Source organism: Denticeps clupeoides, chromosome 7 (genome assembly GCF_900700375.1).
Source record: "Denticeps clupeoides chromosome 7, fDenClu1.1, whole genome shotgun sequence".
In the NCBI taxonomy this organism is placed as follows: domain Eukaryota; kingdom Metazoa; phylum Chordata; class Actinopteri; order Clupeiformes; family Denticipitidae; genus Denticeps; species Denticeps clupeoides.
Window position 1 is genome coordinate 4,235,908 of NC_041713.1, and position 27,833 is coordinate 4,263,740.

At 45.9% G+C, this 27,833-nt stretch overlaps 3 protein-coding genes and 2 non-coding genes across 8 annotated transcripts; 2 read left to right on the top strand and 3 right to left on the bottom strand.

Annotated features, from left to right (window-relative positions):
* Positions 1 to 6,417: 6,417 nt before the first annotated feature.
* trnas-gcu (transfer RNA serine (anticodon GCU)) lies at positions 6,418 to 6,499 on the bottom strand. Its single transcript has one exon. It is a non-coding gene; the product is annotated as a tRNA-Ser (tRNA).
* A 147-nt stretch (positions 6,500 to 6,646) lies between these two features.
* On the top strand, positions 6,647 to 8,514 carry LOC114794949 (alpha-ketoglutarate-dependent dioxygenase alkB homolog 7, mitochondrial-like). Its single transcript, XM_028987852.1, has 4 exons — positions 6,647 to 7,028; positions 7,765 to 7,938; positions 8,080 to 8,204; positions 8,308 to 8,514. The coding sequence occupies exons 1-4, from the start codon at positions 6,717 to 6,719 to the stop codon at positions 8,435 to 8,437; spliced, it is 741 nt and encodes a 246-aa protein (XP_028843685.1). The 5' UTR covers positions 6,647 to 6,716; the 3' UTR covers positions 8,438 to 8,514.
* Positions 7,361 to 7,442, bottom strand: trnas-gcu (transfer RNA serine (anticodon GCU)). Its single transcript has one exon. It is a non-coding gene; the product is annotated as a tRNA-Ser (tRNA).
* A 126-nt stretch (positions 8,515 to 8,640) lies between the features above and the next one.
* On the bottom strand, positions 8,641 to 15,877 carry LOC114794946 (general transcription factor IIF subunit 1-like). The gene is made up of 13 exons (XM_028987849.1): positions 15,541 to 15,877; positions 15,415 to 15,461; positions 15,261 to 15,333; positions 13,740 to 13,933; positions 13,493 to 13,663; positions 12,863 to 13,065; positions 12,628 to 12,772; positions 11,306 to 11,364; positions 11,073 to 11,213; positions 10,919 to 10,992; positions 9,893 to 10,034; positions 9,643 to 9,781; positions 8,641 to 9,063 (listed from the first exon to the last, which is right to left on the bottom strand). The coding sequence occupies exons 1-13, from the start codon at positions 15,550 to 15,552 to the stop codon at positions 8,859 to 8,861; spliced, it is 1,605 nt and encodes a 534-aa protein (XP_028843682.1). The 5' UTR covers positions 15,553 to 15,877; the 3' UTR covers positions 8,641 to 8,858.
* Positions 15,878 to 15,966: 89 nt separating this feature from the next.
* On the top strand, positions 15,967 to 27,552 carry LOC114794945 (PHD finger protein 20-like protein 1). 4 transcript variants are annotated; one of them, XM_028987845.1, is made up of 24 exons: positions 15,967 to 16,080; positions 17,062 to 17,239; positions 18,308 to 18,479; positions 18,688 to 18,783; positions 19,627 to 19,711; positions 19,787 to 19,875; positions 20,072 to 20,249; positions 20,476 to 20,607; positions 20,692 to 20,738; positions 20,889 to 21,102; positions 21,181 to 21,327; positions 21,406 to 21,597; positions 21,768 to 21,827; positions 21,915 to 22,202; positions 22,289 to 22,489; positions 22,573 to 22,611; positions 22,750 to 22,857; positions 22,951 to 23,130; positions 23,286 to 23,470; positions 23,565 to 23,664; positions 23,949 to 24,144; positions 24,250 to 24,496; positions 25,671 to 25,827; positions 26,228 to 27,552. In XM_028987845.1, exons 2-24 carry the CDS (start codon positions 17,157 to 17,159, stop codon positions 26,368 to 26,370), a joined length of 3,339 nt encoding a protein of 1,112 aa, XP_028843678.1. In that variant the 5' UTR covers positions 15,967 to 16,080; positions 17,062 to 17,156; the 3' UTR covers positions 26,371 to 27,552. The 4 variants fall into 4 exon arrangements, with proteins under 4 accessions (XP_028843678.1, XP_028843679.1, XP_028843680.1 ...); XM_028987846.1 differs by having other exon boundaries at positions 20,075 to 20,249; XM_028987847.1 differs by lacking the exon at positions 18,688 to 18,783.
* Positions 27,553 to 27,833: the final 281 nt, after the last annotated feature.

The window sequence follows — 27,833 nt, forward strand, 5'->3', positions numbered from 1 at the left end:
AGTGATGCAGTTGCCGGGACACACCGCTTCAGTCTGCAGCTCCTTCTCTCTTTTCCTTTTCCACTTCACAAACACACACACACACACACACACACACACACTTATCTCTGCACGCGCCATTCTACATTTGGTCACTCTGCAAGATTTCAGATTAGATTCTTTCAACTTCAAGTTCAAATTCAAGTTGAGGTTTATTGTCATTTTACTGTATATGTTACGCGGTACATAGTGGAACAAAATAACGTTTCTCCACAACCTGGTGCTACATGTAACAATTAAACAATGTTAAATACTGACATAAAGTGCACACGTGTGACAGACAAACCGGTGCAAACAGGGGACACAGGCGGAGCAAGACAAGCAGTGCAGGAGTAACAGAATACCAATACAGCCAGCGCTAAAAAACTCTGCTTTAAGTTAAAGTGAAGTGATTGTGAAACACTGCAGCACTGCACACGGTGACACAACTAAATGTGTCCTCTGCTTTTAACCATCACCCTTGGTGAGCAGTGGACAGCCATGACAGGCGCCCGGGGAGCCATGTGTGGCGACGGTGCTTTGCTCAGTTGCACCTCAGTGGCACCTTGGCGGATCGGGATTTGAACTGCCAACCTTCGGATTACGGGGCCACTTCCTTAATCGCTTGGCCACCACTGTCCAAGATGTGCTGCCTTTAATATCCTGTTCGTAGAAACCATGTCTGTGGCTATATGTCATTCCTATACAATATTCTAAATGTTATACCATTTTAGGTTTTAAATTTAAACTCCATCTACTATAGAGAATGGCAATTTAATGACAAATGTCAGATTATATCTAATATTGTGTTGGTTCATTTAATCAAGTGTTTAAAAACAAACAATTTTTTTTATTCATTTTAATTGATTAAATGAAATCAGGTGTAACCTGATGTAACAGAAGCGTATCACACAGGCACCTTATTTACATTTTAACTGGCTTTGGTTTGCCGTCCCAGGACAGAAGCCATTAAGTGTGCTATTGATTTTTTATATGGAGAGGGTCAGCTTGTCCTCCTCGCTGTCACTCTGCAGTGACATCTACTGGACGATGGCTCCCACGGGCCGTCATTCATTCATCCTCACACAAATGTGCTGAATGTTGATGCTTACCATTTAGGTCCATGGGAACATGTGGTTAATATCGTAAACAACAGCAGTTGACATCAGAATGGCTGCCATGAGGTCAGAGGAGATGCTGATTGTTCTGAGGGGCTGAGGGAGGTGTGTGACCATTACTAGTCGTTCATCTGAGCTGGGAGGAAGCGGAGACGGGCTCGGATGGAAATTGTATCTGCATACTGAAGCTGAGACGGATGCTGGGGTGCGGCAAGCCGGACATTTAATACAGAACCACAGTGGCACCGTGTCCCAGGACGTTCCCCTCTTTTGTACACTCAATTCATTGAACGCTGTTTTATTTTAGTTACAGTTAGTTAGATACCAGCAGTACAAGTGTCGTATGAAGCCTAAATTCAGTCGTTGTCAGCAAACTTTGCATAGCTCCAGGTAATAAATACCGTAATAGTTCTGTTTATGGGACTCATGTTGTTCAGCATTATTTAAGGAATTCTGTGGCAATCGGAATAAAAGGTACAGTTCGTACAGGAGTGGGATCATGCAGAGCTTGAAGCAGCTGGCTGCTGTTCATTTGCCTGCAACCCCTAAAAGCGTGGCAGTAGCCCCCCCTTCCCCCCCAGGCCACCCCTACAAGCGCTTTAATTCCCACAAGAACTGCAAACAACGTCGCCTGTCACTGACAATTAGGGGTGATTACGATCATTAAAACCGGTCTGGGTAATTGATAGGGAGAACCAGCCAATAATGGGATTAAATCCCATTATGCCGGGTGTGTTTGTGTGGTCTGTTGTGTAAAGAGGCTTTCCAAACACACTGCTTCTATTGGCTGCAGGGAGCAGATAAGGGTAGTTTTACTGTACATGCACTAAAAAAAAACCCAGCAGGTCAATGGTCGTATTGAATTTGGGCAGCAAATTCCCCTCAACTCCTCCTCCCTCTCTGGTGCATTTTCATGTATACTGTTTTCAGGGTTACACGTAATGGCGTTATATAATTTAACTACGGATAAAATGTAATTGTAATCCGTTACATTACTTTAGGAGCAGTGGTGGCCTAGCGGTAAGGAAGAGGCATCGTCTTCAGAAGGCTGCCGGTTTCGAACAGGCACCACACACTGCTCGCCGGCCGCCTGTCATGGCTGCCCACTGCTCACCAAGGGTGATGGTTAAAAGGACACATGGAGGACACATGCAGAGTTGACTGATCTGATAAATTATCAGAACATTTTTTGCAGCTATGACAGCCAATAAAAGAGCTGCTGGGTTGTAGTAGCCTAGTGGGTAACACACTCGCCTATGAACCAGAATCCCACTTACTACCATTGTGTTCCTGAGCAAGACACTTAACCCTAAAAATTGCAGGGGGGACTGTGCCTGTAACTACTGATTGTAAGTTGCTCTGGATAAGGGCGTCTGATAAATCCTGTAAATGTGAGCTGCTGACTCCTTGCTTCTGCTTTTTTCTGTCTCCATTGTCTGTGATGATCATTCAAAGTTGTAGCTGAGGATGGTGCTGTTGTCACTGGTGTTGGTTGAGGGAATGGAAGGATGTAAGGTTGAAGGGTAAGATGATAGATGAGATGGAGGAGGCAGGAAGGACCAGGCAGGAAATGAGGCTGGTGACAGTTGACTTTGCTAATATGAGGACCAGACATGAAATGAGCATGGTGGCAGATGTCCCTGTTGGTATGAAGATGAGGCTGGTGGCAGTTGTATTTGCTCATGCAAAGACATTTACATTTTTCAGCATTAATCAGACGCCCTTATCCAGAGCGACTTACAATCAGTAGTTACAGGGACAGTCCCCCCCCTGGAGCAACTTAGGGTCAAATGTCTTGCTCAGGGACACAATGGTAGTAAGTGGAATTTGAACCTGGTTCTTCTGGCTCATAGGCGAGTGTCTTCACTCTTTTAAAAATGTCTGAGGGAAACACACTATATTCTGTTTGTATCAGGTCTCTGGGCAGCCTGACCGTGGGTCATGAATAATCTGTGAACAAAAAAAAGACAATGTACCACTTACACTGTATTAGCAAAACACGACTGAAATATAGTATGACCCCACTTCACAATTTGAGTATTTATAGCAGCACAACCACTCTGGTTGTAAGTATGATACATATGAAATATGGGTGTATCCCCTATAGGTCTGGTACCTTTCAGATGCCTGCTGACCAGGAGCAGAGCCACTGCGGTTCCTGGAAGCTCTCCATGGTCCTGTCAAGATGGTCTTTTTACATTTTACAGTGTATTTGCATGTGGACAGGAATACAGCCTCACAATCTCATCTGTCTATTTGCCTGACACTGCTGTAATATTCATTCAGATACAAAATTTATTTCAAATTCAAATTTTATTTGTCATGTACACAGTCATACACGGTATGATATGCAGTGAAATGCTTGTGCGACTGCTTATTACAATATTGCAAATATTGCAAATATAAACAAATATTACAAATTTGTTTTTAAAGATAAATTATATGCAACAAGTAGGAAAAAATTTGTAGTAAAATATTTGTAGTGGCTTGAAGATGTGCAAATGTTCCATATGTGAGTCCAGTTGTCACGTCCATGCGGGCATGACGCAGCGGGTGAACGTAGAGGAGGACGAGGAATGGAGGACGCTTTCACCTGACATCACGGAACAGGGGTTTAATTAGTGAATCACAGGACAGGGGAGACATCCGAGACGAAGACACTGGTGAACACGGAATATAACTTCAAAGACCTGACAGCGGACAGAAACGAACAGGGCAGCTTTATACAATTAAACACAGGTGAAAACGATTAGGGAACATTTCACAGGACAACAATTAAACTCCGGTCCGGATCCTGATCCTGATCCTGATCCGGACCGGAGTAACCCCCATTTCGGACCGGATCCTGACAGAATCCCCCCTTTTATGGCACGACACCTGGCGGGCCAGATGGAGCAGTCCATGAAGGAGGGGGGAAAAGTCCATACACAGAGTCTGAATGGTTCGAGTGGAACGGAATTGACTCCAGGAGAGAAAAGATGATGAACAGGGAGGAATGATAAATGACTGAATGAATGAATGGTCCGGTATTCCAGATGGATGAGCGGCGGTTCTCCAGCGCAGACGGCTTCGGGCCAGTTTGGTACCGGCCCCTCGTCCGCATGCGTCCGCCGCTCCCTGTCAGTCTCCGGCTCGCCCCGCTGAATGGCTGCTCCTCACCTTCAACGCCGCCAGACACGGGACTGAGAGGCAGGGGTCGGGACCCTGCTGAATGAAGCAATGGAAGGCCAGGGACAAGGAAGCTGGCGGCGTCCTCCCGGCGAGTCGCGGCTCCTCCGATCAGCGGGGCTGCGTCAGGTGGCGTCCAAATGTCGGTCAGGTCTTTCTGTCACGTAATAATTTAAAGCACAAAGTCAATGTTACCAGTGGGTCTCCCAGGGGGTTTGAACTCAGGACTCTGTTGCTCGGAGCATTTGCTGTGGACATCAGATGAACCACTCAGAGCCACAACTTCACGGGCCCTGTTCATATTGCATCTGGATATCTGCGTGTGCATTGCAATGCATCTCCAGCCTTTTCAGAACAGTTTTGAGATTATTGAAAACCTGTCACCATTAATTTATTAATTAATGATATATTGAGTCTGTCCCTATCAATATAATTGAATAGCAGGCATGTAAGTGACACAAATCATGTAAAAAAAAAAAAAAAAAGTTTTTGATTTTTGCTTACCTGGGGTAAATGATGAACCCTCTCCCACATTCTCAGGACGTCAAGGACCTTGTCTCCCTTTGGTGACGCTGAGCCCAGTCTGTTGGATGCACGGCAAGTGCTGCTGCTGCACCTCACACACGTGTGTCATCCTCTCAGGTTGATCAAGGACAAACCTGAAGTGTCAGTCTGATCCCACACAGAATTGAACAATCCCTGGTCAGGGCCCGGGGCTCCTCGAGTTCTTCTTCTTCTTCTTCAATATCTCTGCTGAGATATTGGAGGAGATATTTTTTTCAGCTCTGACCTCCTTGCATCTTTCAGACGAGGATATGATTGTTTACATGTAGTTTGTGCCAAACGGACAGTGATGGAGACACTTGCTTTCACCGGAAAAAAAACGATGATTCAATACATCGCTTATAAAGTTAGAACAAGTTTCTATAGTTTCTAGTTTCTATATTTCTTTCGAAGATGATTTAGACGCAGAATGAAATAAAAAATCGCGCGTAAAAACTCAAAGCCAGAAGTGATTTAGCTGTTTTGCCTTTTGACTCCCGGAGCTGTGATACTCGGATCCTTTTCAGGATCCGGCTCCCTTAGAGTCGCTCACTAAACGGATCCGGGCGTGTGAGTCACTTGAGTCACTCGAGTCAGTATTTGCAAACCGACAGCTGTGAGTCAACTGAAGTGTTTGAATCGTCTTTTAAAAGAAAGTAAAACGCCTTGTGATGAGAACGAATCACTTTCAACGCCGTAAGAATGGTCTGTTATGTTTGTTAAAGGTGAGGGGACCGGACACATTACCACGACAGCCTGACCTAGCCTCACACAAGATAGTGAGAGAAATTAACAAAATAATCATGCCTAAAGCCCAAAGGCATGATTTAGGGTAATGTTAGACCGACAAGATATTTTTTATAATAGTTTTAATGTTGGGTCTCACAATTAGCCTTTTATTTATATTATTCCAGACAGTGTTCCGGATCACCACCAAAATTTAATCAACTTTTCGCTGTCCTAATGCCCACTTTGCCCCAAAATGTCGTCCAAATCGATGCAGTAATTTTCGAGTTATTTTGCACAGAGAGACGTTTCCGGCCAGAGGAACCATCGGTTCCACGGACTCGGGTTAGGAGCGCTAATTCGTCTGTGAGCGTTTCAGATGGTGCCAAAAACTGCAAGTTATACAGCTTGTATTGTAATTGATATTGCAATGATTATAAGATTATATTTCCGACGGTATTTATGTGACGGGGTTTACAACTGAAACGTGGGGTAGTTGGGACCCAACGGATTCGGTTCAATGGAGACCTCAGATTCATGACTCATGAGTTACTTAGTGGGTGATTAACCAGGGTGAGTCATGAATCGCACAGCACTACCCGCCACCCCGTACACCGACCAGCGTCCGCTAAGCGATATCTTGCGAAGTTCGTTTTTGCCGCTTCGACGAGGCTTTGATTGATCGTCGTTAAAATTGTTAAAAGACGACCAATGTCAGCCCTGTAGTTCTATTTAAAGTGGACTGCAGCGCCATTAAACTAAATATGTGGAATTTCCAGCCACAGGCGCTAATATGGATGAGATTGAAGAGAACGTCAGGGTTTTTGGATGGGGAAAATATGAACGACGAGGATGGGATTCGAACCCACGCGTGCAGAGCACAATGGATTAGCAGTCCATCGCCTTAACCACTCGGCCACCTCGTCTGGGCGCTGTCTCCAAAATCGCCGCTGTTTGGCTGCTGTGGATAATAAACCCGAGATTTGATTGGCTGCCTGGGTTTCCGTCGTGTTCGAGACTTGCCGGCAGGTGGCAGCAACTCCTCTGCCCGTCCTTCCACTGCAGGACTTCGTTTCCCAGAATGCACGTCGGGACCGACATGGCGGCGCCCTCGGTTGGACGTCCGCGAACACGTTCGTGCTGATGCTACATGTTGGTCTTTATATTCACCACGAGGAGATGAAGTTGCTGCTTAGTCTGCTTAAAAACTCTCATGCACGATTCCAGTTGAGGTCTGGTTCCACTTCCCCCCCCGCGTCTGGCCCGTCTGCACCCCTGAAACGTGATACAGGGGCGCGGTGGCTGCGCGCTTCCTCCCCCGGAGTTTTAGAAAGCCTCCGAGGGTCTGTGGAGGTCCGCGCCGGCTTCATCAGCGAGGAGGAGGAGCTGGATCTCCTGAAAGAGCTGGAGCCTGGGCTGAAAAAGAAGAGATACGAGTTCGACCACTGGGACGATGTAGGTGGTCGCCATTTAAACCAGACCTCTGTCTGCAAATTGTCTGCAATGAAAAGGTTGAATTAGGGGACAAAAAATAGGAACTTAAATTAAATGGACTTGCACATGTTGCTCAAAACATAGCAGAGCAGTTTATTATTAATGCCACATGGAAATATTCTCTTAAACAAAAGATAGAAGAAATACTAAAAAATAACTTTTCACCACAGACATACTTGTGTCAGAGGGTTATTACCTTATTTTTTTTTATTAATGTAGCCAACATCGAGTCATAAAACATTTGGGTGCCACATCAGGAGCTGCCCTCAGCTAGTTTGTTGGGAAAAGGTCGTCGACGAGGATGGGATTCGAACCCACGCGTGCAGAGCACAATGGATTAGCAGTCCATCGCCTTAACCACTCGGCCACCTCGTCTGTGATGTAAAAAGTTAAATCCCACCCACACAGGGACACTTTACTGTACTAAATTAATTTCCAATATATATTTTTGGTATCGACTGAATAATCTGTTACATGGATTGGTGTGGGTGATATCATATGTGGGTTATATTTATTAGATTTGTCATAGTGCAGAAGATATTCAGACCCCATCATGCACAGGTTATGCTAGCTGGTTTTATTGGCCACGTTTGATTCAATCTATTCCCAGAATGGTGTTGTTTTTTTTTTGTTTTTTTTTTACGCATATGTTAATTAAGCTTCCCTAACCCCGAGTCACCTTTGACCTCTGATGCAGGCCATCCATGGTTACAGGGAGACCGAGCGCTTGCACTGGGGCGCTGCAGCACAGGCAGTGTTGGCTCGAGTCCGAGCTCAGGCTTTTGCAGAGGGCAGCCAGTTGCTGGGCCCAGTGCACGTTCTGGACCTGGACGAGTCTGGATACATAAAACCCCACATTGACAGCGTGAAGGCAAGCGTCAGTTACCCTACGCAATATTCTACAATGCTTTCTGCCTTCGTCAGGCATTGACAGAAGCACTCGTGTACTATTGCGCTTCTGCGATGCTCCTGATATTTTCCTTTCTTTTTCTCCGTCCTCTGTATAATGCAGTTCTGTGGCAGTACTATTGCAGGCCTCAGTCTTTTATCTGACAGCGTAATGCGACTGGTCCGGGAGAACAACACCGCTGACTGGGTGGAGCTGCTGCTGACTCGCCGTTCTCTCTATATTCTCCGGTGAAAGTTACAGCTTTTTATTCTTTCAGTCATTTGATTTCTGCTTTACCTGTAGCGTTTGTGGTCCCAGTGATAATTTATTCATGTACGTGTTTGGTATTAGGGATGGCGCAAGATTTAACTTCACTCATGAGATTCTGAAGGATGCAGAGTCCTCCTTTGCAGGACAGAAGGTGGCGCGCCAACGCCGCATCTCTGTCATCTGCCGGAACCTTCCCACGTCAGTCAAATGAAGGAACTGACCGTGTTTCAGTACCTTTTCAAAGAGCTCAATATATTGTGTGACTGAATATTAAAATTATTCATTCAATTTACAGTTTCATGACTAGTTTTAAGTGCATCTGGGGGGGGGGGGGGGGGGGGGGGGGGGGGGCAGGATAGCAATGAGAGTTGAATTAGAAAATAAAAAATAAAAAAATTAAAAGGGACTTGCACATGTTGCTTAAAATATAGTATAACAGTTTATTATTAATGCCACATGGGCTGGAAAAAACCTCAAAACATAAGCTATTACACATGAAAAAGAATGACTTTCAGAAATAACTTTTTCACCACAGACATACTTGTCTCAAAGGGCCATTTTTTTTTAATTGATTTAGCTAAAACTGCAACACTAAGTCATTCAAGTTCTAGGCTCGTTCTCGGACCCTGGCCTCACTCAGTCAGGTAGAAGTGCATCTTGTCGTTGATGTTCTTCCTCTCTGGGTTGAGCCTTTTCAAGATTTGGGCGAGCACGTTCACCGTCTGATCGCTGCTGAGACCGGTACGCTTGGTCTGAAACTTCTTCAGAAGGTCCTTGGTGGTCATGGGCTTCCTGATCAGGTACCTGCGTACGGCCTCCTCGGTCAGCTGCACATCACTGTCCGACAGGAAGAGAATGAAAGGTCAGAAAAGGTGGGTGGGTACAGTACAGGCCAAAAGTTTGTAGACACCTTCTCATTCAATGTGTTTTCTTTATTTTCATGACCTGTTACATTCAGTGAGTTAACCAATGCGGAGTTAAAAAAAAGTGACAGGACCTGAACCTAATCGAGATGGTTTGGGGTGAGCTGGACCGCAGAGTGAAGGTAAAGGGGCCAACAAGTGCTAAACACCTCTGGGAACTCCTTCAAGACTGTTGGAAAAGCATTTCAGGTGACGACCTCTTGAAGCTCATCGAGAGAATGCCAAGAGTGTGCAAAGCAGTAATCAGAGCAAAGAAACTAGAATATAAAACATGTTTTCAGTTATTTCACCTTTTTTGTTAAGTACATAACTCCACATGTGTTCATTCATAGTTTTGATGCCTTCAGTGAGAATCTACCAACGTAAATGGTCGGGAAAATAAAGAAAACACATTGAATGAGAAGGTGTGTCCAAACTTTTGGCCTGTACTGTATATGGGTACAACCACGTGTAAAGTCTGTATTTCACATCCAGGCTGGTTAGAGGTGTGCACCTCGAGCTGGGCGTGGACTTCCCAGAGGCGGGCTGTGGCGTGCTCTTTCCTGAGGGCTGGGGGCTCTGAGGGCTGGGTTCCATCTTCAGCCTCTTAGCGGCTGGTGTCTCTGAGCTCACTGGTGGCATCTGCCTCTTACCTGGGGGATAAACGGAGATGATATGACAAATTAATGCAGCAGCACCCCCCACTCTGCAGTTTCTAATAGGACCCATTCTGATACAATTCTGGGTACATGTGAGTGATTTACTTTGCTCTAGTTTGTTAGCTGCGGCCCGCAGTGTGTTCGACGTTGAGCCGCTATCGATAGATGGCGTCCCGGGGCGACTTCCAGTCCTGGAGCTTCCCGTGGATCCCCGGCCTCCGCCTCGTTTGGGTGGCGTTCGTTTTTTCTTAGGAAAAATAAACGTACCCGAGGCATGAATCACTCGAGCCAAAATACAGACAAGACAATCAAACCACCCGGATCAAAATCCCGGTCGCGTCTTGTGTTCGTTTTACAATGTTTAGATTTCAAGTTTTAAAAGATGTGCTCTATACTTAACTTCTTAACACTGAAACCTGGCAGAAACCAAACCGTGAAAAATGCCTTTATCCAGAGCGACCTACAATGTGCTGTCATGTTACAATCAATGAAGTAATCAGTTCTGGTTCACTAGGACCCCAACTATTACACCAGTGTAAACAGATCAGCTGGAATCTTATGAACACACAAGACGCTGGGGCTGCACATTAAATCAAATTTTAAATCACGATTTTAACTGCCTCGATCCTAGTCAGAAATATTTTCATTTAAATAACCAGCCACCAGGGGGCGAGCAAAAGCATAGACAGAGGAAACCTCAAATTGTGACACATTCCCACCCCCATCCCATTGGAAAGGAACAGCTTCTGTTTTGACACCTCTATATATTGCATAATTAGTTCAATCTTTCATATTAAATATAAAAATCACCAAAAATCCAAAAGCCTTGTTCACTTACAGTTTGTTTAAAAGAGAAAGTGCATAAAAAAATGTGTGTTACCTAAAACAATGGATAATCATGATTACAATATTGATAAAAATAATCGTGATCATCATTTTGGCCATAATCGGTCGGCCCATCAAATCACCGCAGCCAGTGGGCCCGTCAATTTTTCCACAACTTCCCATTTGCATGCAGTGTCGGGAAACCAGAAGCCCCGTCGTCACTGCAGCCGGTCGGCCAGTTGCGGCAGCGGACTTGCAACGCAAAACCAGGAGAAAGTAAAAGTGCTGAAGAGCGGATATCCTCACCGCCATGAAGAGCGCAGAGGCGGCCTCGCCCTCAATGTCACTGTCGTCCGAGGTGTCCGACTCGCCGCTGCTGTCTGAAACGTGGCACCGAAAACTGGCGGTCAGCCCTCGCACAGCCACTTGGCACCACCCCATCGGCGCTGCAAAAACACACCTTTCTCTCCCTTCTTCTTCTTCTTCTCCATGTGCACAGGCGTCTTCTTGCCCTCTTCCTCCTCCTCCTCCTCTTTTGTCTCCTCTTCGTTCTGCTTTTCTTCCTCGCTCTCTTCTTCGCTGTCTGACATCTCATCAACTCCTTGAGGGGACAACAGAGACCATGTGGCTGCATACTGTCAATGGCTCACATACAGGAAACAAATATATATATATATATATTTGTCCTCTGACCTTTAGGGACATCCTCTGTCTTACTGGGCTTCACCTTCTCCGGCTCATCCTCTTCAGAGCTTTTGTAGATTGAACAGAAATCAATTAATTTACAGTATATCATCAAACCTAATCTATGTTTGCACATTGCAATTATTATGATATTTTTACATTTACAGCATTTATCCAAAGCAACCATGGAGACACTCAGGGATAAGTGTCAAGTGGGACAAAATGGTAGTAAGTTGGATTGTTACACACTAGACTACTACCACCCTAATATACATTTATTAAGAAAATAAAGGGAACACAAAAATAAGACATCTCAGATCTCAATTAAATATTCGAATTAAATACTTCTTGTTCTTTACCTAGTTGAATGTGTTGACAACAAAATCACACACAAGTTATCGATGGAAATCTAATCGATCAACCCTGGGAGGTCTGGATTTGGAGTCACACTCAAAATTGGACAAATGCATCTGCCACCTGGACAAAAGCATGGGTGGTGGTAGCCTAGTGGGTAACACACTCACCTATGAACCAAAAGAACCAGGTTCAAACCCCACTTAATACCATCGTGTCCCTGAGCAAGACACTAAACCCTGAGTGTCTCCAGGGGGGGGGACTGTCCCTGTAACTACTGATTGTAAGTCGCTCTGGATAAGGCCTGGACAGTCTGTGGTGCATTGGTGGACAGATCGAGACATGATGTCCCAGATGTTATCAATTGGATTCAGGTCTGGGGAACGGGCGGCCAGTCCATACAATCAGTCTTGCAGGAACTGCTGACACACTCCAGCCACATGAGGTCTAGCATGGTCTTGCATTAGGATGAACCCGACCGCACCAGCATATGGTCTCACAAGGGTTCTGAGGATCTCATCTTGGTACCTAATGACAGAGAGGCTACCTAGAACAGGGAGGGCTGTGCGCCCCCCACCACACACACACACACCATTACTGACCCACTGCCAAACCAGTCATGCTGGAGGATGTTGCAGGCAGCAGAACGTTCACCATGGCTGTCACATCTATCACACGTGCTCAGTATGATCCTGCTTTCATCTGTGAAGAGCACAGGGTGCCAGTGGCGAATTTGCCAGTGTTGGTGTTCTCTGGCAAATGGCAAACTTGCTGCACGGTGTTGAGCTGTAAGCACAACCCCCACCCGTGGACTTCAGGCCCTCATACCACCCTCATAAACCATTTCAGCAGACACATGCACATTTGTGGCCTGCTGGAGGTCATTCTGCAGGGCACCTCCTTGCACAAGGGCGGAGGTGGCGGTCCGGCTGTCTCGGACAATGTTTTTAACCGTATTCTTTAAATAACGGACTTACCTGGTGTCATCGGACATGTAGTCCACCTCGACCCCCTCAAAGTCCCCATCATCACTGTCCTCTGCAGCATTGCGTTTACTGCCCTTCTTCTTCTTCCCCTTCCCCTTCGCGTCACTGACTTTCTTTTTTGATTTGCCTTCTCCATCTGCCATATCATAAATCATCCAAACATAATTACAATAATTTTCTTGTCGTATTTACATCCTACCCCGCCCGTCCTACCCTGCATCCTCACCCTCTCCCATGCTGCTGTCACTGTCATCGCTGCTCATCTCCAGGTCGTCCTCCAGGTCGTGAATGCGCAGGTCTCCCCCTCGGCCGCCCTTCTTCTTTTTTTTCCCACCCTTTTCACCTTCTTCCTCCTCGTCATCCCCACGCTCCGGTTCCCTGAAGCGCCTCTGAACCATGATACTGAAATGGTTTACAACCTTGTTCCTCCTGGGGACCAAGAAACAGTCACAGACATCAAAACCTACTGAAATGCAACATACCTGCCTTCAAAAATGAGAAATAGATAAATTGTCATACAACCAACCATACTTAGTACAACAAGATTGAGGTAAAGTGAAGTGATTGTCATTACAACTTTTAACCATCACCCTCGGTGAGCAGTGGGCAGCCACGACAGGCACCCGGGGAGCAGCGTGTGGGGACGGTGCTTTCCTCAGTGGAAATTGAACCTGCAACCCTTCCATTATGAGTCCGCTTCCTTACCCACTAGGCCACCACTGGCCCAAAACCCTCAGCACCTCTGACCTGAGTGGCCTTGAAGGAAAGTAGGGCCGAAGCCCTACTGCCTGACAGGAGCAGCCACAGGGACACGATGACATCATAAAAACCCTCAGCTTCCCAACCCCAAGCGTACCTGCCCCACTCCTCCTCTGCCTCTTCTGCAGTGAGAGTGCGGTGCTTGGCCTGAGGGGTGAAGTTGTACCAGCCATGGACAGGGAAGGCCTCGAAAGCCCCATCAGGACACTGAGTGAAGATGTAATAGGAAGCGTTCTCCGTTACGCCGCCTTTCTTCTGGCCTTTGAACCTGGCGGAAGACGGCGGCATCTGTAAGCATGTGTGGGCCCGCGGACGGGACTGAAAAAGAGAGAACGAACAGTCACCTTTTCCCTGCCTTTCCATTGACCTTGAGGATCCAGGGTTGGTCCTCGGCTTTGAACTCCCGCGTGATGATGCCATACTTCTTCCTCCGCGCCTCCTCCCTCTGTTTCTTCCCAAACTCGCTTCCAGCTGCACCTTCCGTAGCCTCTTCTTCTGCATACATCCGCCTGTTGCTCATATCTCGCTCCATACGAGCCTGAGGAAGAGAGACCCTCGATTAACTACTGTTGCTGAAAGGCAGCCAGGAGAGGGGACACCGGGCCAGTACATTTTTTGTGTGTAATATGTTTAATAGACGCACTGTGCATAGATACATAGGTACATGAGCGGTCAGGTGAGCGTTTCATTCAGCGTGAAAATAATGCTGAGGTGGTGAAACGGATGCTGGCTTCAGGCAATAATGTTCTGGTTGAAATGGCAATGAAAGTCTGAGGTGAAAAAAAAAAATTTTTTTTTTTGCAAAGCATGTTGGTACAGTTATGCTGGTCTGCATCCGCTGCCACAATCATGCTTTAAAAAGCTGCGCCGGTTCTAACTTTTAAGGCCTGATTAAAGTTCTAATCTGTGGCTACATCCACTCACCTCTCTGTCTGACTGCAACACACGCCGTGGGGGCCTAGTGGTAAGGTAACGGACCAATAATCAGAGGATTGCCGGATCGAACTGCCAAGGTGCCACTGAGCACATTCCCCACAAACTGGTCCCCGGGCGCCTGTCATGGCTGCTCACTGCTCACCAAGGGTGATGGTTAAAAGCAGAGGACACATTTTGTTGCGTCACCGTGTGCTGTGCAGCAGTGTTTCACCATCACTTTACATTTACATTTCATTTACAGCATTTATCAGCCGTCCTTATCCAGAGCGACTTACAATCAGTAGTTACAGGGACAGTCCCCCCCTGGATACACTCAGGGTTAAGTGTCTTGCTCAAGGACACAATGGGATTTGAACCTGGGTCTTCTGGTTCATAGGTGAGTGTGTTACCCACTAGGCTAGTACCACCCTACTTTCTACCACTTTACTTTCTTTCAAAACAACATGGACCTAATATGTGTCCGTTCGAACCACAGGGAGCTTACAGAGAATTTTTTCCCTCCAGCAACCATATTCGCACCATCGAGAAATTAGGTCGCACTTTAGAGTCCTGCATCATGGAAATCACTGACCTCACTCCTTTTTTTGTAGCTTGAAATGTTTCAAAAAAATTGCAATTCATGCAATGCCACTCCCTTACGCACACTGTTACTGTGGACAGCATCACACCTTTTGGCCACCTCTACAGCATTCGTATGTTGTGAAAAGCCGGCCTAATTGCATTACAGTATCTGCCATACTGCCATGGCAACGGAATGCTGCTAAAGTGCAGACAATCCTTCATGCATTAAGTGGATATTAATAGACTGACTGAGCTACACTACATGCCTTCATATTGTTTTTTTAAATAATAAAGCGAGAGAGACCCTTGATGAAAATCAGAGCATCAGAAGTTGATTGAGGTCTGCACCGGGGGTCCGATCACGTTACCTGGGTCCAGGTGGAGCAGTTGACTTTGTCCCCGGCATTGAAAGCCATTATGCTGTACTTCTTGGCAGTATTCCTGGGCACAACACAAAGCAACAAACTCAGCACTGAACGAACACATTGTCGCTCACCAGGAGCCTCCGCGACGAGCGCTTACTTGGGGACCCGGACTACATATTCCGTCGCGCTGGAGCCGCCTCCCCCCTGCGAGAGACGAGACAGCGACACAAATGAGTCTCTCGGTCGATCCGTGATTCCACGGACGCGCGATGGCGATTCTTACCAGGGACGCCATTATTGCTCCGTGATAATCCTCCCGGCAGGTCGGACGTCGCGGGCTCGGGTCGGAGGTCGGCAGGACGGAATATCAACGGCTCAGTGTTAAACTTCTAAATTCAAGTCGTCCCGTGTTCTCACCAGTGCCAACACTGCTGGAATTCACCGCGTAGGCGCGACTTGTGAATAGAAGCCAAATTTAACAGCGAACCACACACGATGAACGATCTCCGTCAATTCCTCCACAAGAAACGAGACCGCAACAATAAAAAGCAGCGGTTTAAAACACACACACACGGAACGGCGTCGAAGCGGACAGCTACAGGCGGCCGGCTGCGGACGTGACAGCGCCACCCGCCGGACCGGAGGAGAATAGCATCTCGTCGGCGGCCAGCGTGTGTGCGTGCGTGCGTACGTATTACGTCACCGCCCTCGACGCTGCGTGCCGCCGTGACGCTGGGTTCGGGGCTAAATACTAGGGCCGAGGAATGAAAAGAAGAGCCGCCGTGTGAAATGACTTTAATGACATTTTAACGCCGCTGCCGAGGTAAACGGGCTCCGCGTCCCACGCGTGTTGCTGTGCGGAGACGTTTGCTGGATTATTGCTTTTTTTGTGTCTCTCTCTCTCTCTTCCCCCCCCTTTGCAGGCTAGCTTCTGGCTAGCCGTCCAGCCATTCAGTTTGGTTTGTGAACTAACGTTAGCGAAGCGACAGATTCGGAGGCTGTCACGACACCGCGATCTTATTATTCGCAGCGGGCGTGTTTTACCGAGTCGCCCCGAGTTCGCGGGGGGTGGTTTTCGTTGGAGCAATGCGACGGGACGACCGTGCCAAAAATGAAATTGAATAGCTAGCTGGGAGCTAGTGCTAGCTGCAGCCTAACTCGGTCGTTGAGTTAAGTTCGTGTCCGGAGCAACTAGGTGAGCAATAACTCCGTGTACTGCGTAGTTAACCAGCGATACTACTCCCGAGTGTCCTAATGCAAATGAATTACCTGCCTGACAAGCTACAAAGGCGTGGGAATTTTACCTGTACAGTGAGGCATTTCATGGCTTGTTACTTTTCTTGCGGGTTCGTTGGGTAAATTTTAGCTGTCTGATATTTGTCGTTATTTTGTGTAAATAGCGATTTATGCATTGTCAGTAATGTTCTTGTTGCTTATTCTTGTACTGATGAGTACCTGAACCTGTTTTTCATTGCACATTGTGTATCAGATGTGAATTTTAACGTGCAAATGCAATATTATGGACTAAGTTAAGCCTAACCAGGCTCTGACCTGAGCCAGCATTGCCATAAATGTAAATGTATTTATCAGATGCCCTTATCCAGAGCGACTTACAATCAGTATTTACACGAGCAATTTAGGGTTAAGTGTCTTGCTCAGGGACACAATGGTAGTAAGCAGGATTTGAACCTGGGTCTTCTGGTTCATAGGCGAGTGTGTTACCCACTAGGCTACTACCACCCCAGTGCCGTTCAAATGTGTGCAGCTTATTAATTATTTTTCTCTCTCTCTCTTTCTCGTTAAGGTTCCTTGGTAAGAAGTGGCGAGAAGATGCGTTGAATTCATCTTCAGCGTGGCTGAGCGGGCGGTTCTATCAGATTGACAGAGAGGGCTGTGACGATGAGTAAGAAACCACCCAACCGCCCAGGAATCATCTTTGAAGTAGGCGCGAGAGTGGAAGCACAGGACTATCTTCAGAAGTGGTATGGAATAAGTTCACTATTGATGCATGCGAGTTTAAGTCGAGCTTCATGAATCTTTGTGCGAGAAACTACGTTAATACTGAAGCCAATTTTTGCCAGACTTGGTGAGATAATTCCTATTGTGCATCATATTACAGGAAAGTGAAGTGAAGTGATTGTCATTGTGATACACAGCAGCACCGCACACGGTGCACACAGTGCAAATTTGTCCTCTGCATTTAACCCATCACCCTGAGTGGGCAGTGGGCAGTGTGCTTTTGCTCGGTGGCACCTTGTTAGATCGTGATTTGAACCGGAAACCTTCCGATTACCGGGCCACTTCCTTAACCGCTTCCACTCTACAGTAGGGGCTGTGCAATATTGCATAAAATTCATATTGCGATATAAATATAACCATAGACGATATATATTGTGGTATATAATTTGAAAATAAATTTAAATGTAACTGTTTTTGAAATAGCAAAGGCCCTGCAGCAGGAAGTTGTATAATTTTTACAGATACGTCAACTTATAACCATATACCAGATAAAATCATATCTGGCAATTCTACTGAAAGTGGACTTTCTGTCACACCCATGAGGCCAGTGAAATACCAGGTATTCGTATGATTAGATCACATTTTAGGATTTTCTGTATTCAGCTGTCGAGTTTACATTTAAAAATATTGTCAAAAAGGATTGAAATAACACTTCTTGTTCATATTTTATCATGCAGTCCCACCAGGATTCCAAGATTTTATTTTGTGCGGTTTCTCGGATTAGGCACCGACACGCACGCTGCATTGTGTAAACCCGGAAGTGCACAGCGTCTGGCGGGTTACTGACCGATTGAAGGCTTGTTTCGTTTTATTTATTGGGTCTGCAAAACCTGGAAACTCGAATGCTCACGCCCCAAAACTAAAGGCTCGTGCTGCAAGTAGGCATGGTTTCGCGCAGGTGATGCGACTGTCATTTTTGCGAGGAGCGGATATTTCTGCGCTGGGCCAAATTTATATTGCCTACCGCTTATACCGTGCAGCCCTACTCTACAGTAAAAGATTATTGTACCTGTTCCTTGCCAAAACCCCAGGTATCCTTCACGAATAGAAGAGATTGATTATGACGAGGGGAAAATGCTCGTTCATTTTGACCGCTGGAGTCATCGCTACGACGAATGGATCTTTTGGGACAGCAACCGCCTGCGTCCTCTTGAGAGACCAGCCCTTCGAAAAGAGGGACTGAAAGAAGAGGACGATATGTCGGTTGGTTTTTTGGTTTTTCCCTTTATTGTTCTTTATTTATTGCCGTCTCCCACATGTTTCGACGTAGCCAGTGGCTGAAACACGTGGGCACTCCGTATGAGGCATGCCCAAAGAATGTGAATGAAATGCAGGTTAAATTCTGTGCTGAGTGACACTTTATTTAAAATTAACCCAATGTTCATGTATATCTCATAAACGTTTCTGCCAGGAGAGACTCAGCGAGATGAGAACATCTCGCCTTGGTGAGCTTCCTGGAAGTACAGAGAGCACAGAGGACCAAACAGAGTTACCACAGCCAAGACAAGTATATACTCCAATCGCCCCATTTGCAGTGATCTTGGCTGCCTTAGCTGCTTGTCTGACTATTGTTTGGGTTTCACCATCTAATGCAACGTGGCTAAATGGCGCAACTTTTAAAAGGAGAGTTTGGACCAACGGGAGTGTTTGCTAATGTTTGTTAATGCAGTAAATCTTCTGGATTTATAGAAATAAACAGAGAAACTAGAAATGGTCGCTTGCTAGTTATCTGTATCTTGGTGAAGAGGAGCTAACTAGCCATCCAGCCCTTTTTGTTGGCGCGTAATTATGTCCGAATCCTGGAAGATGAATTCTAATGATGTTTTTTATAAACTGTTCCAAAATGGGAGGAGCCTCACACACCCTACCAATGAACTAGTCTACAATATTGCCATCTAGTTAATGACATTAGCAAACATGCCACACGTTCTACGTCATGTATAGTTTAGCAAATCTATCTCCCATGGTCTGCCATGCTTTGTAAAGTTTGTTTTATTTATTCGTAAAATCACAGAGAAGGGTGTCTCACCCTTCTCCGTTCCTTCATTTCTTTCCTCTTGATCATTGGAATCTTTTGTGTTGGAATTTTCACTTTGGAAGAATGTTATATTCAACTTTTGTGGGAAGATTGTTTTGAAATAATCCTATTTTAACATCTAAATTTGCTCTTCCATCATTTATTACCATGAAACACATTTTGGGATGCTTTTGCGCTAATGTTTGGGGCATTTCAACATGCATCATGCCATTTGTGTGCATCACTTGTTTTTTTTTTTTTTTTGTAAAGCTATACATATAGTTGTAAAGCCTCCATATTAATTTTTTTTGTTTGTTATTGGCATTCTTACAGGAGCTCCGAGATGGAGAGGAGGTTCTGGCTCGATGGACAGACTGCCGCTACTACCCCGCTAAGATTGAAGCTGTTAATAAAGAGGGTGTGTGTATGCAGCCTCTGCTGATGCATAACTAGAAGCATTCATAACATTGTTTTAACACATTTTTTTTTCCAGGTACCTATACAGTCCAGTTTTATGATGGGGTGATTCGATGTGTGAAAAGGATTCATATTAAATCTATGCCTGAGGATGCAAAAGGACAGGTAAGGCGATTGCATTTTGTTATAATACACCTTCAGCCTTTTTTGACTGAAGGTAATGGGCAGAATACATATGGTAAAAAGTTAACGAGAGCATGTTATTTCATCCAGTGAGTTTTCTTTCTTTGGTTACTCTTGTCGTGCTCTTGAGCGCTCCCTGGCTTATGTGATCCCGCCCTCCTTGTTGTGTGTGTTGAAGCAGGACTGGATTGCTCTTGTGAAGGCGGCCACCACTGCTGCCAAGAGCAAAGGCGCGCCACGGTCACGGACCAGCGCGAACAGCAACAAGGACAGGGAGGAGCATAGAGAGCTGAGGTCTGATGAGGAGGAGCAGGACGAGCTGGAGGACGATGACGAAGGCGACTCGGAACGACAGGGTATTCGCCTCAGACTGTTTGTTTGTTTGTTTGTTTAAACGAGTGTAAATTGTGTCTCATTAAGCTTATTTCGTTTTAGTATTTCAGCCTCCATTCTTCTCTTTACAGCATCCTTTAGATGCTTTGCTGTAGACAGTCATAAAGATTAGAAGCTGTCAAGACAAGTAAGGTTCCCGTTTGCTGTCCCGCCATGTCAAATTATGCTCTGTGTTTATTGTGCCAGCAGATGTGGAGTCTGCAGGCGAGGAGGAATGCAGGTCCCTCTCTGAGCAGCAAGACATGGGCAAGGCCAAGCGCAGGAGAACCAGACAGACAGTGCTCTGCCACAGCAAACGGGTCCGGACTAATAAAGCACGAGGTGGGCCTTCTTGAATGGGCCGAATCTTTCACCAGAAGCATCATCCATAGCGAGTAACTCATGTAGTCATCCCTCTTTTTAAAGGATGCCATGAAGAGACCGATTGCAAAGAGGAGCAGAGGGATGTGCAGGTAAGAAATACTGACACTTGTTATGCAAAACAGAAGTGTTTAAGGAACGGTCAATCATTGTCCAGGAACTAGAGAGTAGCAACAGAGGCTGGAAATGGGTGAAACAAGATTTAAAAGTATGAGTGCAACGTCTACTTCTCTTCACGGAAGGTTGATGAAGAATGCGAGGAAGCTCCTGTAGAGGAAAAGGCCCTGAAGCCAGTCGCCCCTCTGAGTGCCACCTCGCCTGCCCGCCCGCGGAACAGGAGGCTGAAGCATGACTCTGGCGAGTCCAGCAACAGCAGCCTGAAGCAAGCTGGTGATGAGAGCGAGTCGAGCCGCTCCCCGGCGTCTGCTCATAGCCTGGCTGATGCTGCACAGCCTGGTGAGTGCACGAGGACATGATTGTGTAACCTGTCCCTCAAGTGGGTCTTTACACACCGCTTTTTAACTTGTCTATCAGCCGCAGTCCCACCCTGCTCACCTCAACGGAAGAGAAGATCACAGCGTCTGGCTAACAGCTTTGAACCAACCTGCCCGCCTTCCCCACATAACAAGGCACCAAGCCCCAGCCCCCTTCCTGTCAATACAAACCCTTCTGAGCATGAAGGTGAATAAGACTACAATCATATGGTTTCAGTGACAAACATACCAACTGGTCGAACTAATTTTTTGTATAATTCAACAGGTAAAGGAAATAACGATTCTCAGGAGGCAGAGGGTCGCCTAAACCTCCCCAAGCCAGCAGCGTCAGGAAGCCCTGCGGTCGTAGCTCCTCCCGTCAGCTCATGTCCATTTCCCCTGACTGAACAAGAAAAGCAGGCCGATGACCAGACACCCGTTCACACATCAGTGGAAGAAAAAGCTCGTCTCGTAACGGGTAAACCACCGTTTTTATGTTCATGGCTGCCGACAAACAATGTTAGGAGGAAGCATTGTAATTTAAGAGACTGAGCACAATTCAGATAACTTTTAAACCACATAACATTCATATATTCATACGTGAATGATAATTAAAAAGTCAGTATCACACTTATTTTTTTCGTCTAGCTGCTGGTTCAAAAGCAGCAACAAGAACCCTGAAGGCCAATAGACACACAAGAGAACCAAGTTAGTGCCGCACCCCTTTCACTCTTCAGTCAAGTTCCATGTGTTTTACCTGTAATGTGTGGATGACTCCTTTCATTTCTTACTCAGTCATAAACAACAGAAAGTCTGAAGACACCACGTCCCCGAACGACTGCATCGACCTGGACCACAACAAGTTTAAGTGCAAAGTACCCGGCTGCTCAAAGGCCTTCCGGAAAGCCAAGCTGCTGGACTATCACCTGAAGTACTACCACAACACTGACAAGGAGCCTGAGGCAGAGATGGGCTCTCCTGACCGGGTGGGTCGCACCAGGGCCACCTCCGCCTCCATGCCCACCTGCACCCTTGTCGAGGTCCCCGAGAGCAAGAGACGCCGGACCGTCTCTACCTCTTCCTGTAAGAATACGCTCAAGTCATAAAACATTCCATTTGGGCCCTTTTTGTGAAATCAAATAGATAATGCAGATGTTCGTCTTCTCCAGCCCTTTCCCCACAGAGCCACATCCTGCAGCTGGACGGTTCCTCCAGCCTCCTGAGACCTCCCAAGTTCTGCAAGAAGAAGCGTTCTTCGGCCTCGGTCAGCTCCGACAGCACTGAGGTGTCCCTGCCCCCTCCACCCAGGGATAAGGCCTTCGAGGGCCTTCCCGACAAGATCCTGAAGAAGGTGGTTGATAAGGAGCCAGGTGTGTGCTGGTCGGTTCTGCACAGGTTCTCCTGAAGGATTGGATGTAACTTACACGTAACAGTTTCATGTCTTTCTCACCAGGGCTGTGTGTTAAGAATGAGAAGAAGTGCCAGATCACTGGTTAGTCATTGCACATTTTTATCTTTTATAGATTATTTTTTTACTGGTACACATCCCTGCTAGTAGAGTGAGGAGGAAATCATATTGTAACAGTATCTTTCAGTAAAGCTCCAAGTGTAACATCTTCTGTGTTTTCAGGCAAGAGGAAAGAGAAGGATAAAGTCCGTAAGGAAAGGAAGGAGAAGGATCCGTTCAAACTGAAACAGAAGAAGAAGAAAAAGAAGAAGAAAAAATCCAAACAGCACTGTAAGATCTGCGCTCTTCTGATGCATCCAACTCCGAACATTTTTCTAGCAGACAAAGATAGGAACTAAAGGCATTGTCCTCCTCTGCCTTCAGGTTACTCAGAGTTGGAGGACATGTCCATGGCCTTCATGGAGAGGACGTCGCCCCCTCCGCTACACTGCTCTTCTTCGACCAGCGCGTTTGCCCTGCTCAATTCCTCGTCTTCCTCCTCTTCCAAGCACGCAGCCTTCCAGTACCCACGTGCCATCCTGACTGTGGACCTCACTGGTGAAAGTGAGTGACTGGGTGATGAAGAATAATCGTTCTTTAGAGGGAACTTTTAACTTAAAAAATAGTTTATTTTACTCATCTGTTGTTGCCAAGCAGCGCTTATAATAACCAAGGCAGTTGCACTTTCGAATAGCAAGTGGCTTTTCTTTGAAACTTAGACCTCTCTGATGTGGACTTCCTGGAGGACTCCACCACAGAGTCTCTGCTGCTGAGTGGTGATGAGTACAACCAGGATCTGGAATCATTTGCGATGGATGAGTTCCATTACGATGACGAGGATGCGGCCAATGAGATTGTCCGCTGCATCTGCGAGATGGATGAGGAGAACGGTTTCATGATCCAGGTGCTGCAGCACCCGTAACTCACCCCCCCCCCCCCCCAACCCACCTTATTTCATATGTTGCTCACTCTTTACATCTGTGTCTGGCTGTCTATAGTGTGAGGAGTGTATGTGTTGGCAACACAGTGTGTGTATGGGACTTCTGGAGGACAGCATTCCTGACCAGTACATTTGTTATATCTGCAGGGACCCACCAGGTAACAAACACACACTACCTTATTAGAACCATTTTCCGTAGTCGAAGGATTCAATTTTAAATATGAATGGAGTGGACTGCAGTTCAAATAAATATTAACTGTTACAATGTTGTTTTAAAATTGTGCTTGGTTGTTAACAAGCTCTCCTTTAGATCATGAACTAACTCATCTGGTTCTTGTCTGATACGAGTATATTTTGCTCAAGAAAAGATGACTACAAATAAGCACCGATCAGACAGTGTATGGTGGAAAGTTACAAAATAAATTGTGTGTTCTCCTACCAGGGCAGCGATGCAATGCCAGGTACTGGCATGACAAGGACTGGCTCAACAAGGGCCACATGTATGGCCTGTCCTTCCTCACCGAGAACTACTCCCATCAGAATGCCAAAAAAATTGTCTCCACCCACCAGCTGCTGGGAGATGTCTACAGCGTCAAGAAGGTGCTCCATGGCCTGCAGCTGAAGATGGACATTCTGCAGTAAGGCTCCACACAACCTCATTTTCTTATCTGTCTCCTCTGTGCGCTTGGCATTCAGCCTTTTGCTAGTTATGGCTTTAACACTGGGTCTCCTTATCTCAAAAGGGCCAATCACAACCCCAGTTTACACTTGTGGGCGCGGTCCTGGGTGAACTCAGATGAGGAGCAGCCCATGGGGGGGGTCCCGGACTGCGTCCACTTCAGAGACCGCCTTTGCCAAAACACAGATACCTACATCACCAGCGAGCACAGCTACCAGAAGCCTGCTGAAACACTCGGCCACACGCACCACCGGCTGGCTGAGCCTGGAGTGCGGCTGGACACGCTCACAACACAACGAAAGGAGGACGAGGTGAGCTGCACCACAAAGCTTGCTTCAACTTGGATTGCTTATTGTTTGAATTTAGTGCTCTTCAGTACAGGTAGAAATTACATAATGCATGGCTGGTACAATAGTTTTTGCCGGCCCAACAATATTAGATGATTTATTTCGTTATAGTTAAATAGTCACATGACCAACATTTACATCTTGTCTTGTCTTAATGATGTCAAAAAGGTTCGTTGACATAAAGTTTGTTGAGGAAAACACTAGATGGTACAATGTGGAATGTGTTTGTTAAAAAATGAAGGAGAAAGGCCAACTGTGGGCACATAGGAATCTAAACTTCAACCTTCCCAAATTCTCCCATACCACCCCTCTGCTACGTTCCCTCCACTGGCTCCCAGTAGCTGCACGCATCAGGTTCAAAATACTGATGCTGGCCTACAAAGCCAAACATGGAGCAGCACCATCCTACCTCACAGCCCTTATTACACCTCACACTGCACCTCGTATACTCCGAGCCTCCAGTACTGCTCGCCTGGTCCCTCCATCTCTGAAGGTAAAAGGAAAACATTCATCTAGACTCTTCTCCGTCTTGGCCCCTCGGTGGTGGAATGAACTTCCCCTCGAGGTCAGAACAGCTCAGTCACTGAGCACCTTCAAACGACAGCTCAAGACCTTCCTCTTTAAAGAATATTTAGATTAAATTGTAATTTTCTTGTTTGCGAACTTTGTGTACAGAATCTACAACAGAGTGAATAAAATAGATGTATTCATAGTAGGGGTCCTAGTGAACCGGAATTGATCTCTTCATCGATGGTAACTTGAAAGCACGTTGTATGTCGCTCTGGATAAGGGCGTCTGCCAAATGCTGTAAATGTAAATGTAAATGTAAACTGGATGAATCATTTTCTTTTAACTCATGAGGATGGTCTGCTGCATGAAACCAGGATGCACTGTAAATTGCTTCAAAATGGTGAGAGGAACATGCAGAGTTTGATGGGTGAGGTCTGTGGGAAAAGAAGTCCAATCTTGTAGTACTTGAAGGACCTGCTGCTGACAGCTCGACGCCGGATACCAGAGCATATATTCAGATGTCTAGTGCAGTTCAGGTTGCAGCAAATGGTGGACCTATGCAGTACTAGGCAGGTAATCATAATGTTAAGTCCATGTGTAAGTCCAGGCTTTTCCTTCTCTGTGTTAGGACGACAGTACCATCTGCCTGGCGGGATGTGTGAATGACGGCTCTGTGGATCAAGCCAGGAACTGCCTCCAGTGGCAGATGAACCTGCTCACCCACATTGAGGACCTGCAGAACCAAGTGGCTGGCAGGATGGACCTCATAGAAAAGGAGCTGGATGGTAGACTTCATAGCACATACAAGATTATCAGACTGAATTTTTTTTAGAAAAATTCTAAGTCAGTGGTCTCCAACCTGGGGAGATTGCAGAGGGTCAGCACAAAGTTTACCAAAGTTATATTAGTTAACATTAAATGTATAAAATCCCAATAGAATAATCTAAACCCTGTATAATCCTGTAGGCTATGTAGAGTCTACATAAACTAAAACCTAACTAAAACCTTTTTTTTTTGCAAATAATAGTTAGTAATTAGTCACTTTATTCTTTTAATGTGGGAAGGAAGTGGGGTCTAAGGGTCTGTTTCCCATTTATTGATAAAGCCAAATAATGCATGCAATCAAGCTGTTTACTGCTAGTACTGCTAGGTTTCCTCACACTCTTTCTTTCTTTCCTTCCCAAGTCCTGGAGAGCTGGCTCGACTTCACCGGAGAGCTGGAGCCCCCGGACCCCCTGGGCCGTCTGCCACAGTTGAAATGTCGCATCAACCAGCTCCTGACAGACCTGGGGAAAGTGCAGCAGATGAGCACGCTGTGTTCTGTTTGATACACTCGTCACAAACACTCCCACGCGCACAGACATTTGCACACTGTGATCTCACAAACAACGGCGGCAATGCCGTCTTCCCAGCATCCGGATCCTCCTAGTCATTCGCTTGAACACTCTGCGGGACAATATGGAGCGTCTGGAAATTTCCGCGTCCAGCGGGTGACTGAAACGCATGGGGACTTCCCTGGCAGACGTTCCCTCTGGTTCTGACTTGGGCCCGTCAGCCAAAAGTCAAATGGCAGCTTATAAACAGTCTGCAGGGAGAACAGGTTCTCCCACATGGACCACCTTTTAATCGCTGCATTTATTCTCCTCATGGTCACATTCATTTACTAGCACTTTTTCTTTCTCCTTTCAGTCTCATTACAGCTCATTTCCACCAATTGGCAAAAAAAAGAAAAGTGCAATGTTTTACACCACCCGAGAGTTCACTAAAACACACTCTGTATTCAGTCGAAGGTAAATGAGTGTGTTCCTTCATACGTGCAGTGATGAATGTTTCGGTGTTAATGGAGTTGATTCACGGAGACGATAAACAAGGCCATTCTCCTTACGTTTTTTTTTATTTTTTTTTTTATTAACATCTCGTCATTCTATAAGTGGATGATGCTTCGTTTTCGTGCCAAGTGGCCCGAGGGCCTGACGTTTACAACGCCAGTGTGTCTGGCTCAAGAGAAATGTAGGCTTAGTGACTGGGACGGTGCGCATTGCATGACTTGTTTTTCCATAGAGTAGCGCGTGACTCCCGTAACTGTCCGAAGGCTCTTCATTACCACCGTCGGTTCCTTCTTCGTGAGAAAATGTAGGCCTGGTAGTTGGTCTCTGAAGTGAATCACCTTGTCTCTTACCTTGTTCTTCTGAAACAGCACAGTAAGCTAAGTAAACATGTTCTTATATATATATAAGTAAATAAAAACAGTTTTTCTAACTGTACAGGAGTATATAAATATATATAAATAAGAGGCAAAAATATATAAAAGGCAAAAATATACTTGAAAAGAAATGCTAGTGTGCATTCACCATTTGTATTAATCTGTATAAAATGTGTTTTAGAACTAAGTGGGACTACAAAAGTTGATTTTCACCTGAAAAAGTAACAGCTGTACATAAAGAGTTTATTTAAGACTTTATGGTATTAACTGTATGTATATCCCCATTAAAAGATGCTCTGATTATTTAGCACTTGGTTGTCTGTTGTCTTGTGTTCGTTTTGCGCAATGTGAATCTTGTTCATCAAAGTGAATCCAGGCTATGAGACTGAAGACCACAAAGTCCCAGGTTCAAAGCCCGCTTTCTGCCATTGTGTCCCTGAGAGGGACCCTTAACCCTGAGTGCCTCCTTGGGGACTGTCCCTCTAACTACTGATTGTAAAACACTCTGGATAAGGGCAACTGTCATATTAGTCCATATTAAGTGGGTGGTAACTTCACAAATAAAAAACAGTTTGTGAGTATCTTGGT